This window comes from Hakea prostrata, chromosome 3, assembly GCF_041222555.1.
Source record: "Hakea prostrata isolate BN-2017 chromosome 3, UWA_Hpros_2, whole genome shotgun sequence".
Lineage (NCBI taxonomy): Eukaryota > Viridiplantae > Streptophyta > Magnoliopsida > Proteales > Proteaceae > Hakea > Hakea prostrata.
In genome coordinates this window covers 3,603,575-3,623,397 of record NC_142602.1, presented here as the reverse complement: position 1 = coordinate 3,623,397, position 19,823 = coordinate 3,603,575, and the positions used below count along the sequence as shown (strand labels likewise).

Here is a 19,823-nt window from a genome sequence, read left to right as displayed (position 1 = left end):
GGAGGGTCCCTATTCAACTGCATTGCTGGTTTATAGAGGAATGGAAGATTGGAGTGGAGCCCTGAAACTTTTTGTTGAATTAGGAGAAAATTATCAAAAGAAGGCGACAGGCAATGTGGTGTCACAAGACTTACAAAGGAACAACAGTTTGGATAAATTCATCCATGATATCCTACTTAAAAGACTAGATTTGTTAACTTCTTTTAATCCCTCATTCATATCGTGTTGAATTGAGGTGGTGTAGAATTGATCTGAATCTCTCATAGACAAATATCGATAATTAGGACTGTAATGGTTAGTCTAGCTTCAAAGTCATTTCTCTGTTATTATTGGTACATGAGCCCAAAATTAATCACTCACTCAGATGAAGATGGGGTCAAGACTTTTTCTCTCTAAGACCCCAGTTCGTTCATTAATGAATCTCAAAGTTAGTTCCAACTTCCAAGTGGGACTTGAAATCGTTCCTTCTTTTCAGTCCATGTCTCTCTTTCTCAGTCTCCCATACAGTTGAAACGTAGAATTGAAGTCCTGCATTTAAATGCTTTCTTTCTCCTTTTTTCTTTGTGCTCTTTCTCCCTCTTTACAGTGTCAAGAACAGTGTAAACTTACCAACACAGAAAAAAAGTTATGTGGAACTTAGCCACACACAGCAAATAGGTATACAAAAACAATACAAAAAAAAAACCCCCCCCCCCCGCCTTTTTTTTTTTTTTGTAGACATACATTTAAAATGATAAGAATTTATGTGGATAGTTCGAAAAGCCGTGGGGGCGACCGGGGACCGCGGGTAGAAAATCCGGATTCAGAGCTTGGACCCAAGAAAGAGGTAAGCGGCATTTTTAGTAGACATCACTTCATTTTATCTCTTTTTTTTTCCTTTCGTGGGGGGTAGACATCACTTCATTATTAATAAAAAAAAGCAAAACACCAGATCCTTGTTACAAAGAGCTCGGTCCCAGGAAGAGGTAAGCAGCTATATAGTCCTTTTCAAAATAGACTTGGCCTCCTGGGCTAGAGAGTGGGCCACACCATTAAACTCTCTAGAAACAAAATAAAAATGACAATCAATAATACCCACCACTAATTCCTTAGAATCCTTGAACTCCTCAGTAACATGGAAAGGCCCACTTGAATCCAGGCCCACTAATAACCTCTACAAGCCCAAGCAATCAGTTAAATCTCCATATACTAAATAATAGACAATGACAGAAGTACTTCATCTTCATTTCCAAAAGAAATGTTTAATATTAATACATAAATTTTTAGTAATTTAAAAATCACATTGCAACAACTTTCTTGTATGCATGGTCTATGTATGGAATCTTCAATCAATACAACTTTCTTGTGCTCACATCCTCAAACAAGTTTTGATACATTTCATCACATGTGTATTAAATTTGTCAAGAATAAAAATTTAAAAATCATATCTTGACAAAATTAGAAAGTCTCTAACTTGTGGAATCACTACAACGCAGTCTTGTTTTAATTTAAATTCTTAAATATTTGAATTCATTTGAATCATTTATGAGCCTCAAAACATTTTACATATAATAAAATTAGTCTTCATCATAATATACAATCAAGCAATTGAAAGAAGATTCGTAACAATTGCATGTTTCAAGTCGAATTTAGAGAAGATATAGTCCATCACGTCTTCTGGCAACGGAATAGAAATATGGTCACCAATCAAAATAGACTCCTTTGCTTCAAAGAATCATTCTTAAAGCGACCATCATAATTGGTAATCTCAGAACGGATCAAATCGGTATCGGCCAAAAAAGTTCAGTTAGTGTCGCCATAATGATTTCGGCTGTTGTAATCATAATCTACAAGGAGGACCCTTTTCCTTTTGATAATGAGGAGCGGATTTTTTTATTAGACATGATAATGTCTCTTGATTAAAAGTGTTTTTGAAATGAAACACTTTAATGAAGACTGTTCACCAAAAATGATGATGATTGTTCAAATTCTTGGTTTACCCAGGACACAAAGACATGATTTTTTGAAACGCAGGTTAAAAAGAAGCTGTTTGAGAACTTATTATGTGCACCAACTCAACTGCAAGTAGTCTGTCTGATGTTTACTGTGCACACAAAGTAGAATTCTTATGTAGTTCTCTCCCTAGAATCCGACACTGAAAAGAATGAGATTATATGGTTCTTTCTCTCCCCACAGTCTACTTTGTGCTTTTTATTTATTTTCTGGAGATGAAAAGATGTCGTCCACAGTCGTGACTAGTAAGATTTCTTGCATCCTTCCGTGACTCTGTCCGTATCGCTAATTCACTTAAAAACTTTTGGAACGGTTATCTAACTTCCCACCGCTGGATTTTTAATCCCAAGAAAAATATTTGCCTTTGTATTTCATTTCAGATCCCGAGAACCCACTTGATTCCCTTGCTTTTCCGTTGTGTTGTTAGTCCAGAAACACTTTTGCGGAGCTGTTGATCTGTGTCTGCAAGTTTCTTTCGACACTCCTTCTTGGGGGATTTTGGGTCCTTGAAGTGAGTTTCCGTGACTTGGGTTTCAAGTAATTTTGTATAAACATAGTGATATGGAGCCCCCAAGGGGGTTCTCGGCTTCGTTGTTGAGCTTTCTCCGCTTTTTGCCCTTCTTCATTGGACTTCTACTTCTGGGCATCATTAAAGGTTAGTTTTTCCCCTTTATTTTTTTTTTTTCTATTTGGCTTTGTTTCGAATTTTCTGGACCAGTTTTTGATTCTCTGGTTTACTTTTTGCTCTGAGAAGATAAATTTTTGTTAGTTCGTTGTCCAGCGTAAGTAGAACAGCATCTATAATTAGTAATCGATTCAAATCCTCAATATTAACAAGCGAGGACAAGAATATTTGATTTCTATCTTCCTTTTTGCAAATTTTATCTACTGCCTACTGATTACTTCATCATAAGTTCTCAATTTACCCTCGACCCAAATCCCAGTCCCCTCTTCCTCCAATTATGTAGAAATCTTGAATCAATTATTTTGTGTCCCTTGCAGGTGTTATTTTCTGCCCATTGATATGTCTTATCATCACGATTGGTAACTCAGCAGTCATTTTGGGTCTTTGGCCAGTCCACTGTATCTGGACATATTATTGCATTGCACGGTAGCTCACTTTCCTGGTTGTTGATTTTTTTTTCTCTTCCCTTGTCCTTTTTTAGTGTTCTCTACACTATAGTGATGTTGTTCCTATGATCATTATTATCCAAGACAGAGCCAAACTATTGGGGCCAGTTCTGAAGCTTGGCCTGTGGATATGCATTCCTGTTCTCCTGATCTTGTGGCCGGTGGTTGGCATTGCTGGAAGTATTCTGGTTGGTGCAGGGTACGGGTTTCTTGTACCCCTTGCTGCCACCTTCGAAGCTGTCGGAGAAGGAAATACTGATGATTGTTTCCACTGTATCATTGTAAGCCATAGTTCTATATTCAATTAAGGGTTTTAGCAATTGTTACTTTCTTAGTTTTTTAAGTTTTGGATTTTGTTTCCTCATAGAAATTTTATTTCCGTTGTCCTTATAGGATGGAACTTGGAGCTCTGTACAGAAAAGCTTTACCATGGTCAGAGACTTTACTGATTTATGTTATCACTCCTATTTCTCCATTATGGATGACCTTCGCCTTAAAGAGCCCCCAAATGGAAAACCATATGAGATCAGGTTTCATCTTTGTTTTTTCCCCCTTTTTGATACTGCCTAATCTATTCCATAACAAATTTCATTGTCTTATGAAGTTGCTTGCCCTAAGTAAATCTTTGTCATTGCTATATATGCATTGCTTTTCATGAAAATTGAGGTCATCCACTTTGGCATTTCGGTTTGTGGATGTACTTTGTACAGCTATATTATAACACATCAATTTGCATCAGACTTTTCTGACTTAAATTTCATATCGGAAGGAAAAAGCTATGCAAATGGCTAACACATCAATTTGCATCAGACTTTTCTGACTTAAATTTCATATCGGAAGGAAAAAGCTATGCAAATGGCTCGAACTGTAGATTACATCCTCGACCAGGCTTGAGCCTGTTGATTAAACTGAATGCTTGATATCACAATTCATTATATATGTCAGGAAAGCTTCTTAAAATTCCCTGTGGCAGGTGGTAGTTTCACCAATGTTGTTCTTAAGTTGATGATTAACCATGATAACAATGTTCAAAACCAACATGATTGAGATGATTTCAGTTTTTAACCTAAGGGGTGAAAGGAACGTCCGGTAAATTTGAACTGAGGGACGAAAGAAACGTGCAGAAGTAGGCATCATTGTTTAGTTGTCCTACTGGTCATTGTTATCATGGTGTGACTCAATAACATGTTGAGCTTTCTATTTGAAGTAACAAGTTTTCATGGGCAAGACACTCCAATGTAATCGGATATATAGTTATACGTTTTTAGGTTAATGATATTATCTTTGGGATCTCCCTTTAACCCAAGTTATTTAATATCCAAAGAAGACAAGATAGTCTTACAGAATTTGCCAAAATGTTATGCAGATTTCTCCATATTCCAGGTGCTTTATTGGCTGGACTTCTTGGAGTTATCGTTGACTTGCCAGTGGTTTCACTTGTTGCCCTGTACAAAAGCCCTTACATGCTTTTCAAAGGATGGCACCGACTGTTTCATGATCTTGTAGGGCGGGAAGGGCCTTTCTTGGAGACAATATGTGTGCCATTTGCAGGTCTTGCCATCCTACTTTGGCCATTGGCAGTTATCGGAGCTGTTCTAGGTTCAATGATATCAAGTGTCTTTTTAGGTGCTTATGCAGCTGTTGTTACTTACCAGGTCATATTCTTATGCTCAGATGGCTTCCTGTTTATAGTTTTAATGTTAGTTGACTACATGCTTATTGTTTTGTTGCTTTGGGTTTTGAAATGTAGGAGTCCTCTATTTGCTTGGGGTTACGTTATATTATCTCGTCCTTGTCCATTTATGACGAATACAGCAACGACGTGCTTAACACGCCAGAAGGGTCCTGCTTTCCGAGGTGCTATTTTACACTCTTTTTTTATGTTTAAAGGCATTATTTGTTTGTCTTCCATTATAACTTGAAAAGTTACTTAATTTATAAGATTTTCAGGCTCCATTACCGGAAGAAACTGCCACCATCACGGACCAGCTCTCGTGCAACTTCTTTCTCAAGGCCTAACTCTTTTCGCAATCCCCCCTCTCGGATGTCCTCGTTCAAGAATTCAATAATTGATTTGAAGCCCCTTGAGGTATTTATTCATTTGCATACAAATTATCTGGACAGATGCAGCAGTACGTTGAAAATTCCACTGAGAGGTGTTGGCTCATCAGGTTTTCTTTGTTTTAGTGTACAAATAAAAGTCACTTAGTGACCTTGACTTAAAATACGATTAGGCTATGAACTGGCTTGTCCAGTTTACTCATTAAGGTTGCCCTACTCGCATGAAAAATGTTATGGGACATTAACTGAAATATTTTGTTTGCAGTTACTTGAAAGTTTGTTTTTGGAGTGTAAAAAACATGGGGAGCTTCTTGTTGCTGAAGGACTGATAAGACAGGAAGATATAGAAGATGCTAAATCAGGCACAGGTCGCAGCACCGTTGTAACCGTCGGCTTACCAGCTTATTGCACTCTTCAGGCTCTTCTTCGTTCTATCAAGGCCAACTGTGTGGGTATACTGCTAAGTAAGTGAAAGCTATTACCAGAACATGTGAGGAAAAGTTTGTTTACTTGATTTTGGTAGCCTATCATAACGTGCCATTAGCTCCTATAGACATATATTCAAAGACATACATGTAACATAGCTTCAGAAATTCATGAACGTGAATAACTTGAAATAATAGGTATAAAATTAAATATACACTCCTTGTTCTGGATCCCTATTGCAGGGTTTGCCAAGTCTGACACCTTTTGCTAGTACTGGATTCCCATCATTTTTGCCCCTTTGGTATGTGCAACAAAATCCCCTTCATAAAGAGAGGTACCCAACAAACGCATAAAAAATCTTCTGTTGGATAATTAACCACTAGGCACTTTATATTTGTATTCCTCTTACTCCACTTCACTTTGATTCCTATCATCTGAAGATGTCAGAAATATGGTAGATTTGGAAACGGTAACTTATAAGCTTGGGTAGCTTCTACTGTAAAGGGTTAACCTTAGGTTGCTAGTGGTTCTTTGCATGGGAATGGCTGCTAAAGAAGGGCCTATGAGGTTGGTAACTTTGACCAAGAAAGGTCTTGAATCAAGTATGCAAAGTGATAAGAAGAAAGTTCTTTTTATAAATTGCATTATGTTAGTCCTGTATAAAATGGGTTCCTGGAACATCCTCAGAATGATCCCTAACACCTGCCACTCTGGAATCATGAGTTCTTGTAATTTTCAGTTCCTTTTCTATTTAGTAGTAGCAATTAATTGTGCATCTAAATGTTTTAATTGTTGTAGGTGACAACATGACTGAGATAACTACGACCAACAGGCCAAAAGAAGCTTTCTTTGATTGGTTTTTCCACCCCATCTTGATTTTGAAAGACCAGATCAAAGCTGATAATCTTTCAGAAGCCGAGGAGAACTACCTTTGCAAGTTGGTTCTATTAAGTGGCTATCCAGATAGATTAAAAATGTTGGATCTAACACCACCAGACACAGAGCAAAAACAAGCTGAACTTGATGCATTTGCCCGAAGGTAATAATTACATGGATTCCATAGAGAAACACTTTACTTCTCTTGTTAAGTGTATCCTCATTTATTTTTTTTCCCTCTGCAGGCTCATAGGCATCACAAAGACCATGTCCAGGTATCCAACTTTTAGGCGACATTTTGTTAACCTTGTTCAGTGTCTATCTCATGAGCTTGCAAAGAAGACTGGTGAAGATCAATCAGTGAGCGGGTCTCAATCATCTTCAAGGTCAAGAAGTGGACTAGTTCGTATGTTCAGCGAGAGGTCATCCGGAAGCAGAACAAGCCATCAAGGAGCTGGATATGGAGCAAAACTAATTGTGTAAAATGGTATTGACATTGCATGAGTGGCAAAGCTGCTCACTATTTTGTTTTTTCATTTTTTTGAATTCTTTTAATCATCTCATGGGTGTTCAATGTATCGATTTCAAGATGATCCAAGCAAAGCCAAATTGGTAGTGAAATTGGCCTTCATAGAGTATGGTCTCAGAACAGTAGGAAACAGATTATACCTTAGAAACGCACCAATTTTTGAATCAGGAATCAGGAATTGGATCTGGTTGTTCCCAATTCACTATATTCGGCTCACCCTTTCTTTGTCTCACTTGCTGTTCCTGGATAAATGCCTTTTGCAACACGAATTTTCATTTATGCTCAATTATGTAAAACTTGATAAGATTCTTTTGAAGTGAAATTCACGTTTAAAAACAGTCTCAGGAAGAAAGCATACCCAAATGGGAGAGCATTCAAATCAAAGTCATTTTACATGTTTGGGTGCCATTTTGTGGAACAAGAGAAGGTTTAAACAAACGCTTGCAAATGACATGAGATGAACTCTGACCATTAAAGCCCAAGGAAACCGCCACGTTGGGTTTATGGGTCAGCGAGGCTGTCCAGAACAAATTCAACAGGTTGGCTTTCACTGTCGTCGGGTTGAGACTGAGAGGCTGAGAGCTTAGCCTTTCTATAGCTCCTTGAGTTTCTAAGGATCATATCCAAGGACATGTCCTTTGGGCCTCCAGATCTGCACAAACGAGAAACACATAACTAAATACATCTTTTCCCAAGGATTTAAAAACTCACAAAAGGTCAGCCAACGGCTAGCTCTCATACATGCTAATATGCAGATGATTGGTGTCCACTTATCACCACACAAACGGTGAGAAACCTGAAATTCCCCTTTGGATACAACTCCAGACTCAAAAGACTGAATATTTTTTTCTATTAGCAGCCAAATACATGGAAAGGCAGAATACAACATAAATGATAACAAACCTTAAATTTCCCTTTGGACATACCTCCAAACTCAGAAGACTGAATAATTTTCCCAATTAGCAGTAATACATGGAGAAATAGAATACAATGACCCGGCAAGTTAGGTCCTATCTAAGATCCCTTAGACATGATGTTAACCAGTAGTATATAACTTGTTACCGGATTTATTCCATCTTTTGTACAGCATGAAATGGAAACAGTAAAGGAGGCAACCAAATATTGAATGCTCATCACAATCAATTGTCAGTTTGGTAGAAAAGATCATTAAGTCCACTTAATGGGCCAAATGAAAGCATAAGTTTCAAAGCTCAAGTATTTTTCTTCCTGCTATTTTGTTGAGGACAAAACAGGGTAAATGAACTTGGATGATGTTCCTGCATAAACAAGCACATGCGAGTGTGTAGTAAACATGACCTTTTCTCCAGTTGGACTTCCCAATATGCTAAGGGGGCCTTCTAGAGGTTCATTTCAAATCTTAAACCGATATATGAAATTTGGTCAAGGAATTCTTCAACTAATTTCTTATTATTTCTCTTTAAAGTAATTGCCTAAGTATATGAACTCTCACAGTCTCACTTCTGTAAGTAAATTTTAATAAGTTAAGGTGTCTCAAGAATTCCATCCACCTAGTTTCATTTTCCTACTTTTGGAAAGTTCACTGACAGAGCCATGCGCTTCAATCCAAATTCTCAGATCATCCAATACACTAAATGCATGTTACCCTGCACTTCACCTATAATGAGCATTAATCCCTAAAGGAAGAGCAGTAAAGGAAACTAGCTTTCCGATGTACGGCATTGCCAGAGTATGAGGTTCCTAACTACACAAACTAATTAAGGAAAGAAATTGGGAGGACAACCAAGAGAAGAAAATCAATAGCCACATCTCTGGGTGTTCAAGGGGGGAGAAAAAAGGCGAAGGGATTGGGAAAGCAAAGAAAATGAAAGGATTCCATCATAAATTCTACTTACTGTGAGTAAGTAAGGTTGTCTCCTTCATCCTTTCTCTTCCCACCATACACATCTGCAGCATTTCAACAAACTCATTTAGAAATATGAAATTTTCTCAAACAGAATATAAAAGACCCAAGTAGAAAATGGGTTCATGGATATTACGAGTGAAGAAACAGAAAAGAGAAGTAAAAAACCAAGCCAACATAAAAAATAACAATTCATAGGAAGCAAAAGTTTTATTTAGGTCCAAGAAGAGGACGCAACATAGACCAAATCCTATCCACCATTATACTAGCAATGTACTGGTCATGAAAGAAAGTTAATATATACATTTTAGTTAGTTAACTACTTATATATTGACTTAACTACTAATATATTACCATTATATGGAGAGTGATTTCTTCCTTCCAAGTAGTCAGACGATGGAGAGGATGAACTATCTGATGGACTTTTCGTGCTGGTATCTGAATTGCTTATTCGACCTTCATCTTCAGAATTGTCACTACTACTATCCTTAAATATTGTACCTGAAGCAGCAAACAAGCTCTTCTTGGGAACAGAATTGTTAAAGACTTCACCCATTTTCTTACTAGAAGCTTTCCCTTTTGTTACAGGACTGTATTTGGACTGTGACGTGAGCTTTCTGCTTTGTATGTTATTGAGAACTCCAAAATCAGGCCTTTCCCGAAGAGAGCCTGATGCATTCCAATCTACACTACTTTCTTTCTCAAAAGCATTATCACCAGATCTCAAAGGAACTTGCACCATGGATGAATGTGTAGGACTATTAGTCCCAGAAGCATCAACGGTTTTGGGTTTTGTGCCCTGATGAGGAACTGAATCACTTTTCTCATGGTAATGAAAAGCTGGATCTTTCACCAGATCTCCAGCAGTAGTTGAAATCTTTCTGTTGGGAATGGGTTTACCCTTTTTGGTCTTTGATGCTGCTTGAAGTTCTACAGCATCAAAGGAATCATTTCGAGGGTTTTCCTTTAACCCCTGGTTGTCATGGGAATTGAAAGACTTCCGCAAACCAGGTAAGATACCCAACGAATGCACATTATGTTCACTTGCTCTCCTATTGAATGGAAGCACTTTATCTGACCTGGCAATTTGAATGTCCTCGGCACCACGGTCTACAATGGGAGCAACTTCATTTTGCCTCTGGCTGGGGTCAAAGTGTTTACTGTTGTTACCTTTATCATCTCTAATGTCAGCTTCATGAGGTGGTCTATCCACGTTGCACACAATAATATCTTCTCGAACTTCGGAAGGTTCATTGGTCCCAGGGGTTGAACATGGAACCTTGATACCTTTAACAGCTTCAGGAATTGAATGAGCTAATTGATTAGTATGACCTTTTTTCCCCAACTTTGCTTTCTTTGCAGCTTTAGAGTGGATGTTTTCCCCTTTCTTTTCATCGGAAGAAAGTACAGGATCTACAGCGGTAACATCTTGCTTTTCTGCCATTTCATCCAGAAAATTCTTGGCAGAACATTCAGTCTTTTTTGACTTCCTTTTAGTTTTATAATCACCACCTTCTTCAGCCTCTTGAAATTTTTTGAGCTGAATTGAACGCACAAATTTTACCTCATTTTGATGTGCATCGTCAGGCTCCTGGTCAAGGTCTGTTAATGGGGTATTTGCAGTTCCCACTTTTAAAACCTTTGCTTCTTCATTTTGAAACAAAGTGTCATGCTTTTCCTCAACATTTGAAGGAATGGCACCTCCAATGCCATTAGCAACCTCTATGCCTTCAGAGGAAGGTTGGTCAGAACCCCTGGATTTTTTAGACTTTTTTCTTCTTTTATCACCACGATCCCCATTGCCTGGTATGCGTGTGGACTGCAACAACTTGGAAGATATAACCACATCCTTAGAGTCCATCCCTGTTTTACATAGACCTACAGACTTGAGCTCAGAAATGGGTGCTTCTGTTGGTTTAGGACCCTCATCCTGTAATGGTGCCTTCTTTTTCTTCTCAATTATACCAGTGCTTTCATCATCACCGTCACTGATCTTATGGCAAAAATTCTCATGTTCCGGAATTGTGCTATCCTTGATGTTGCCAGAATCAACCATGGGCATATTAAGTCCTTCCACACCGGCAGCCGGTTGTTTGTTTGACCTCTTCAGTTTTCTTCCTTCAGAAGCTTCTACATGGCCAGAAGCATCCCTTCTCTTCATATTGTTAATATCGGGTTCATCAGTCCTCTCATGAGCAGATGCTGCATCAAACTCTCCCCTCAATTTCACATGATCATTTTTCATGCTTCCTTCAGAAGTCCTTTCACCGGATTTCTTTGATTTCTTTCTTCTTTTATCACTGGAATCCCCAGTTACTGGTATGTCATTGGACTGCAACAGCTTGGATGATATAACCACATCCTGACAATCCAACACTCTTTTACCTAGATCCATAGACTCGAGCTTAGAATTGGGTGTTTCTGATAGCGTTGGTTCAGGAGCTTCATCCTGTAACAGTGCCTTACTTTCCTTCTCAACTATTCCAGTCCTTTCATCATCGATGTCATGGGAAAAATTCTCATGTGCCAAAATTGGCCTATGCTTGATGTTACTGGATTCAACAACCATGGGCAGATTCAATCCTTCCACACTGGCAGCCGGTTGTTTCTTTGACCTTTTTGATTTTCTACCCCCAGATGCCTCCACATGGTCAGAAGCATCCCTTCTCTCCATACTGCTAGTAACACGTTTATATTTAACGTCAACAAAAGGACCAGCAGCACCAGTTTGCTTAGAAGCCAATACTGCATCAAACTTTTTTTCTGAATTTACATGATCATTTTCCGGAGCTACCTCAGACACCAAAGTTGTGTTACCCTTTGTGAGCTTTGACCTTTTCAATTTTCTTCCCCTGGATGCCTCTACATGGTCAAACGCATTTGTTTTTTCTGTATTGCCAATACTAGGACTACGCATATCAACATCAACAAAAGGATCTGCACCATCTTTTTGCTCAGAACTCAATGCTGCATCAAACTCTTTCCTTAAATTTCTATGGCTGTTCTCTGAAGCTACCTCAAAAGTCTCTCCCCTTACATAATCCACATTATTGTTAATACCATCCTTCATAACATTACCACACTCAGCAACCACAGGTAGATTAAGTCCTTCCAACCTGGCAGCCTGTTGTTTCTTTGACCCTTTTGGTTTTCTTCCTCTGGTAGCCTCTTTGTAGCCAGTGGTATCCCTGCTGTTAACCTTACTAGTACCATGTTTGTCCATAACAAAACCAACAAAAGGATCAGAAACATTGGTGTGTTCAGAAGCCAATGCTGCACCAGTCTCTCCCCTCAATTCTCCATCTCTATTTTCCAAGGCTACCTCTGAAATCTCTTCCCTTACATTTTCCCTAGTAGGGACATCACAGTCGACTTGATCATAGGAAATTGATTCTTTCTTCTTTGTTTTCTTTTTCTTCTTAGTGCCTAAACTAAGAATAGCATCATCTTCAGGATGTCCAATAGATAACTCCCCTGAATCAGCCTTTCTAGGTTCCTGTTTATTGTCTGAAGAATTTTGAGGAAATAAAACACCATCTTCAGGAAGTCCAGTAGATGACCTCTCTGAACTTTTAAGTTTCTTTTTGTCATCTGATGAGTTTTGAGGAAATATAACACTTCGCTGCCTGCTTCCATCTTGAGTAACTGGGGGAACATCTAAATTGTTCACATCTTTAGAAGGATGGTCAAGTAGAATGCTACTTGTTTCAGCCAGAGGGCCACCCCTGGTCACTACTTGGCTTGGTAGATCACTAGCCCCAGGCTCCAGGTGATATGTATTTTCCTTGCACTCACCTTGGTGACAAGCATCAAATTGCAAAAATAATGTCTCCATAGACCCATTGAAAATACTTTTAACAGGCATTGAATCTGACAGATGATAAAAGCACCCTTTGCGCTTTACCTGCAAGGATGATAATACCATACCACATTAAGGATAGAGCTTACTGAGCAAGACAACTTATTTCTGCCTCTTTTTCAAGAAGAAACAAAAACTCAAAGCACCTTCCCAAAATCACTGATATTAAAATAAAAAAGAGCAAACCTTTAGAGCATTGACAAAAATCTTGCCAATGTTAGGAAAGTAATTTGCATGTTCAATCATTATTCTATCTGCACGTCAAAGAGAACGAAATTACTGGAATTTGCCAAAATACAAAAAAGAATATGAGAAAATGCTATAGATACAAACTGAAGACAAGAGATATGAAAACAAGCAGGGGACAGATGGGGAACGGTAAGAGGATTTAAGGAGGGAAGCAACAATTACTAAATAAAGCTACACAAGTCAAAAAACCCAACTCAAAATCATCAATTTAAATCCATGATGAACACATTTAATCAGATATCGTGAACCAACTTGACTCTGTTCACTCTTCAAGACAATAAGATTCAATTGAGACACACTAAAGAAGCATTTGAACCATTTTATGGTATTTATCTAGTAGTCCCTTTAATACATAGATGGAGTAAACTAGCTCTTACAGCATCATTACAACATAGAAAAAATTAACCTCAATGAGGACAACCCATATTACCAAAGCTCAAACTGACATAACAAACCTTCTCCAGTGACAACAATTTGCCTTGGGCAGTGTACATGTTTGCTGTGGATATAAATCTAGAGTCATCCAAGAACTTACAAATGACACTTTTCCAGAACTGGTTAACAACACATCACCTGTTGAGATTTTAAAAACCCAAAATCGAAGTCGTAAACATTGGTTTGGAAGTTGTTTCAGTCTGTCAGAAGAGGCAACCAGGGTGAAAAATTAATTCGTAGATACATATTATGTGCCGGCATTGGTGCTTAGAGCACCCAAAATATTAGTGGATAATAGAAAACGGGGTCTATAATAAGCTGTGAGGGGTTTGCGAATACGAAAAAGGCCATCACCTCACTAAGCGAAGAAGAAGAAATACATACTCCAAATAGAGGAAACTTGAAGAAGAAGGAGAAAAGAAAAGGTATTTGCTGGGGGTGGGAGAAAACCTTTGACGTCGCGGACGGTATCGTGAACAGATACGACCATGGCGAGATGGGTACCAAGATTGCTATCCAAAAACACAGGGTAAGCACCAGTATCAGCATCTCCTGAACCATCGTCACTCGCTTTTGCCATTGAGCGTGCAAATAAGCAGCAGCAGCTTCTCCGCTTCTCACTTCTCCGAGGAATACAAAGCGACTTGTTGCCGCTTTTCTCACAAATTACAACATGAACGCGAATTCAAAAATCGTCTTGTACAACTCACTAAACCGACTCGTTCGGAGGGTTTTTTTAATAAGATCGAAATAACCTCTCTTTTACTCTTTTCTTTTTTTCTTTTTTGTAGGATCTAAATAAGTTTTGAATTTTATTGGCCACTAGGTCGATCGAAAAAAGCTTGAATCTATTAGGACTGAAATTTCTCCACCCATGTATAAAAATTCTCCACCGACCTTCTAACTTCTTCCCAGCATCATTATATATGCAGATGTGTTATTTGGGTCGACTTGAATATCAATTTTAGTACTTCCCAATTAAAATTAATTTTAGTTTTGTTTCGTGAGAATTGTACAGAAGAATTTGTGTTATCTTTCCACTTCGAAGAGAAAGGGATGCAAGATTTCAATCTGATCTCAGGTAGCCTTTAGATCTTCCACTCAGAGTTTCAAACTTTTATTGTTATACTCTGTTGTATGACCTTTCAGTTGTTCTTAATGTGTTAGACCATCCAACGAGTGTGGCTTAAGGATACCCTGCCTCTTCTTCCTTCTTGCTTAATGCTCTGAAATTTCACCAAAAGCGTGAGCTATATTGAGTCAAGAAATTCAACAGGCATATGAAGTCACGAAAGGTCCAAACAAATATGAAGGATGACTATTTTCTAACACTTCCTACCCTATGCAGTGCATCTCATGGGCAATCCTAAATGAAGCACTTGAGATACCTCATAGCTGAATTGATACACAGAACAGATCAACTTCTCTTTTTATGGATGAACTGATCGGATCACCCTTGTACCACATTTTCTGTCATTATAAATTTATAATACCCTACAACCCATGCAACCCAGAAAACCAGAGCAGAACAGAATCATGCCTTCTTCCTTGCATCCTTAAGCTGTCCCTTCTTCCGAATCTTAAGGTTGAATGAAAATCGTCCATAGTCGAAAAGAAAATCTGGGACAAAATAAAGTAAACCCCATATTAAAGAATGTGGCCAATACGGAGTGCAACGCGGTTCATAGCCTATCCAACGCAGTGCAGCGCAAGCATAACCATCTGCAGATGGTGCGAAGAAGGAAGATTTCCTAATGGATGCCATTTTTGTTGCTACATATAAGGGTACCTGTACAAGCACAGAGATTTTTAGACAAAATACAGAGACAGCAAAAGTCACATATTCTACTATTGCACAGCACATCCAGTTAGAATTTTTCTTTATTTTTCCATCATCTAGCTTGCCAGAAAAAACTCACTCCACAAGCCCAAGAAACCAAGTAGATACATTTCAGTCCTTCGGGTGGCTGACTTAGAAAAACAGTACAACATGAGTCCAGCCTAATCATTGATGAAGTCCCAGACTTGACAATAATACCCAATATAAAGAAACAGAAACCAGAGGTCGGTTGGATGGATTCCCATTAGTAGCAATTGAAGACTTATTAGGGTGTTAGTCCTCACTCTTGTCTGGTTTTGTGATGCAGAACGCAGCAAATAGTTAGCTTAGGTTTTCAACAAAAATTTGGTACCAGGTTTTCAACTCCCTGATGTTTTCACATCCTTTGTGGCTATCTGAGATGAGTCCAACGTAGATGATATGCACTAAGATACCATGGAAAAACAGAAGAAAATGATTGCACCACTGATGGCAACCATACTGTTACTGCGTACATTCAAAACAATAACACAGATTGAGGTCTCATGGTGAAACTCTTCACCCAAAAATAAAAGTGCACAACATGGAGATGTGGCATTAAAGGTGGACTGGAATTTAGGGTAATAGGATTTTAAAAGGTGAGGTTTTCCCACCAAGGATCAGAAGCAAGACTTATAGGGAAGGTACAACAAAAAGAGAAAAGGGAAAAACAACAGTGCTTCAAACAGGAGACAATCCAGGAGAGAGAGTGGAAGATAACCATTTTTGCTTGAAAATCTAACATATCAATAGCTTACACTAAACCTGATTTGTGTTTATGATACATAGGTTCGGTAAGTATGGCTGCATGACCAGTGCAACTTATGACTTGAACTAAACTCATAAGAAAAAGAAGAAAAAAAAAATCAGTAGCTTGCTCCAACATGCGTAGATAGTAGAAACACATAAAATGTGTTTTCCATTGAATATGGAAGTCAGAGCCCGGAGATCCAAGCAAGTTGGGAACTTCAACAGGCGGGCACATAAAAACATTCTATTCCAAAATTCCCTGATAGGCTCTTATTTGCACTACATGATTTAACATCCAATGTTTTCTATCAAGTATTAGTTCTAGGGTGTCTGCTTTTCACTGTATATCTTGGGGTGTCCCCAAAATGTTTCCAATTCTTTACATTGGCTGATCATTAATAATTAAGTTATTATCAAAGCACTCACTTAAATAATCTATCTAAAAGGAGGAAAACCATGACTACCAGCTTGATGGACTAGTCATATAAATGAGATTTTCAGGTTTTGCCTGATCTGCAATATAAGCAATAGTAGGACTCTCTAAGCAATGTGATACTGTAATTTTCTTTTCTTATTTGATTACATGGTTGGTTCAAAGTAAATAAGTAAAAGTGCCAAAAGAGTATGGAGATACATCTACCTTTCCTGTAATACAACCAGAAATCAAATTCAACCAGGCAAGAGATGTCTCAAACACAAAAATTGTTAATGATAACAAGCTAACTTGAACTTGAGATTTCTTCCTATAAATCTCAAACCTTGAGTGGCCAAATCTAAACACTTTTAAATTGAGAGACCGGTGAAAGGGAAAAGATAATAAAATAGAAAAATAGAGACATCTCGAGAACTGATCGACATAACTGAAGATACCATATAATAGAAAAACCTTTGCATGGTCAGATTTCATCTCAATTTAAGACCAGAAGAATCAGATCAACCGGTAAACAGGTCTATTGGACACCATCAACCATATGATACACAAGAAAGCAGAGAAGGAGATGTCTGCCTGAAACTAGTTTTCTAGATACAAATGAATACCTGACACTGCACATCAATTCCGCTGTTCTTGTACTCCACATAAAGACATCTCGAGAACTGATCGACATACCTGAAGATAGCATATAAACTTCCAATCAGTATGCCAAGGAGGGAAGAAAGAAAAAAATGCAGAGTCTAGAGATATAACTAGCCATGAACAAGAACAAGTAAAACTAAAAAGCTATTTTTAAAAAGTTACTGAAAGTGCAAGATGAATAGCGGAGGAATAAAACACAGAGCTGGTATTCTCAGGTTTTGCATCTTAAATAAGAATTTGGGGAGAAAATCCCTTCCTCACTTCAAAGTCCAGCAGCAAAAACAGAGTGGTATCCGACCATTAGTATTAGTTCTTCATGAAACTCGAGAGACGAATTAACAAAATGCGGAAGGGAAATAAAATACATACGCTTTCGTGGCAGCATAAACAGCATAAAGGGGATCGGAAGGTATGATAATGGCTGCACCCGAGCCTATATTGACGATGGCGCCTTTCTTCCTTCTAAGCATACCCGGTAGAACTGCCTGCGTAACCTTGGTGGTGGCGTCGATGTTGATTTGAATCAGATTCTTTAATAGCTCTCCATCTAATTCATGGAAAAACCTCGAATAGGGGTAGCAAACGCCTACATTGTTGATCAGAATGCCGACATCCAGTCCTTCAATGGTTTCCTGGATCCGCCGTATCCCCTCAGAAAGGTCACCGGAGAAGTCAACCACCACATTCTTGATCTGGGTGTTCCCAAACGTAGCCCTAATAATGTCCGAGACATCATTCAACTTGTCAGGATTGCGACCAACCAGAACCAAGTTGAGGCCATTCTTCGCCAATTGAAAGGCGAAACCCTTCCCTATACCGTCGGTGGGTGCCGTCACGAGCGCCCATGACCCATAATTCTTGAGATTCTTACCAGGTCGGAGGAAAGAAACGTAAACCCACCGGAGCAGGATTAAAGAGAATTTTAACAAACAGATGAAACCTAAAACAGAAAGGAGACGAACCAAACTGGGTGGAGGATTGAGCAACTCCATAGTAAAACAGAGCACCATGTATAGTGACTACTGAGTGATCTCTTGTTGGATCTGGATCTATAAGACTATAACATAATGGGTTGTGCTCGTGAAGGGAAATAAATAGGAAAGAGAAGGTGGCCATTCAATCTTAATTTAATCAACATGGTTCCACGTTCCAGTTTGATGAGATCTGTTAGCTACGAATTTTGCAGAGCTGATGAGTTGTTCATTGCTCTTGCTCTTCCCTGCATATTGTTGGGAATTTCAACTCAAGCGGAACTTGGCATGCATGCAATTAACTGCTCTGTACTGTAGTGCATTAACAGTGAACATCAACAATTAAAAGCAGGTGTTGGTTTAACCACTGAACTAATGAGTGCCACCGTGACTGAGTTCCATGCATGTCATTTTTCCCTGAGGATTATGGTCTTGTAGTATTCTATTAAAGTCAATTCGGATGGAAGAAGTTGTTGAAGAGAAAATGTTTTAAGAGATTGATGAATGCAAAAGAGGTTAGGTTAACAAGCAGATCAACAGAAAATAAAAACGATAGTCATCGAAGGATTTGCTCGTTTGGCCCCCAAATCAAAGAATTTCATGAATAGGTTCAAAGTTTCAAACCCAGATGGATTCGCCGAAATCAGACAATACAGTCTAATTATTGAGACCCTAATTGGAGACCTTCATGCACTCAGAATGAAGAGTAGACAACTCCAATACAGATCTTCCTTTATATCTTTGTTCAAAAGATCAAATAAATCGAAATGCTCTTGAAAAAACATTCTCTGGTGACCATCATCACGACGTTACAACTTACAAGGGTAGGATTCTAAATAAATGACTGAGATTAAAACACTAATTTTAAGTGAAATAAATCTAGTTCTAAAACCTGTTTAACCATTACCCATTAGAGAACCCGATTAAACAAAAACTTTCACCCTTTTCTTCTTTTATTACGGAAGACTTTGTCTTTCTCTCCTAATTTCTCTTTTCCTCTTCTGCAACTCAATGCAACAGCATTTTCTTGACAATTCATTTGGAATGTTTGCTTTTAAGGCACGGATCAAGATGGGAAGAGTCAAAGAAAGAGAAGAAGAGGAATTCCAACTCTAGGGCTTATGTCAATTTGTCAGCAATTCACACACACAGCTCATTATCGCCAGTCTTTGAATAATTTTCATCAAACTTGGGTAACCCAGATGGAGAAGCTGTTTATTCGAAATCCTGAAACCAATTTAAATCTACAAATGAGTTCTCAATGGGATCAAAATCTAGAACAACGAAGGCAAGACTAAGATTTGATTCTAGAGTAAGTTTTATATGGAAAAAAAGAAGCAAGTACACACTTGACCTCTAAAAAGATGGGCAGAGATGGAGAAATAAGTTTCTCCTATTTGGAGATCTAGCAACAAAAGAGAAAGGTGAAGCCCCGAGGCTTGGATCCAAGAAAGATATGGGGTTTTTTTCACTTAAACCGGTTAATCCTCAAACAGTTCGGGTATTTTCACTTGAAAATCAGTTATCTAAGCTCAGTCTTTTATTTAGGATAATAGACGTGTCAGCAGAAGAAAAAAAATTTCCCTTTTTCATTTAGAAATAACTATTCTGGCTTTTGCATTTATTGAGTCCGTATTTTGTTATAAATTTGAGTTCTACTTGGGTGCTGAGCATTTACACAGTGCAGGCTGTGCAGCCTAAGGTCGAGACGAAATATTGACCAACACTA

General features: G+C 38.3%; 3 protein-coding genes across 4 annotated transcripts; 1 reads left to right on the top strand and 2 right to left on the bottom strand.

The window, feature by feature from the left end:
• Positions 1 to 1,925: 1,925 nt before the first annotated feature.
• On the top strand, positions 1,926 to 7,153 carry LOC149020103 (putative membrane protein At3g27390). Of its 2 annotated transcripts, XM_089148146.1 has the most exons (11): positions 1,926 to 2,237; positions 2,373 to 2,647; positions 2,995 to 3,103; positions 3,212 to 3,404; positions 3,517 to 3,653; positions 4,490 to 4,778; positions 4,874 to 4,980; positions 5,074 to 5,212; positions 5,450 to 5,648; positions 6,409 to 6,649; positions 6,732 to 7,153. In XM_089148146.1, exons 2-11 carry the CDS (start codon positions 2,554 to 2,556, stop codon positions 6,967 to 6,969), a joined length of 1,746 nt encoding a protein of 581 aa, XP_089004272.1. In that variant the 5' UTR covers positions 1,926 to 2,237; positions 2,373 to 2,553; the 3' UTR covers positions 6,970 to 7,153. The 2 variants fall into 2 exon arrangements, with proteins under 2 accessions (XP_089004272.1, XP_089004271.1); XM_089148145.1 differs by having other exon boundaries at positions 1,926 to 2,647.
• An 18-nt stretch (positions 7,154 to 7,171) lies between these two features.
• On the bottom strand, positions 7,172 to 14,308 carry LOC149020102 (uncharacterized). The gene is made up of 5 exons (XM_089148144.1): positions 13,891 to 14,308; positions 12,943 to 13,010; positions 9,252 to 12,801; positions 8,890 to 8,941; positions 7,172 to 7,667 (listed from the first exon to the last, which is right to left on the bottom strand). The coding sequence occupies exons 1-5, from the start codon at positions 14,018 to 14,020 to the stop codon at positions 7,517 to 7,519; spliced, it is 3,951 nt and encodes a 1,316-aa protein (XP_089004270.1). The 5' UTR covers positions 14,021 to 14,308; the 3' UTR covers positions 7,172 to 7,516.
• Positions 14,309 to 14,669: 361 nt separating this feature from the next.
• On the bottom strand, positions 14,670 to 18,616 carry LOC149020101 (very-long-chain 3-oxoacyl-CoA reductase 1-like). Its single transcript, XM_089148147.1, has 3 exons — positions 17,493 to 18,616; positions 17,087 to 17,156; positions 14,670 to 15,229 (listed from the first exon to the last, which is right to left on the bottom strand). The coding sequence occupies exons 1-3, from the start codon at positions 18,131 to 18,133 to the stop codon at positions 14,975 to 14,977; spliced, it is 966 nt and encodes a 321-aa protein (XP_089004273.1). The 5' UTR covers positions 18,134 to 18,616; the 3' UTR covers positions 14,670 to 14,974.
• Positions 18,617 to 19,823: the final 1,207 nt, after the last annotated feature.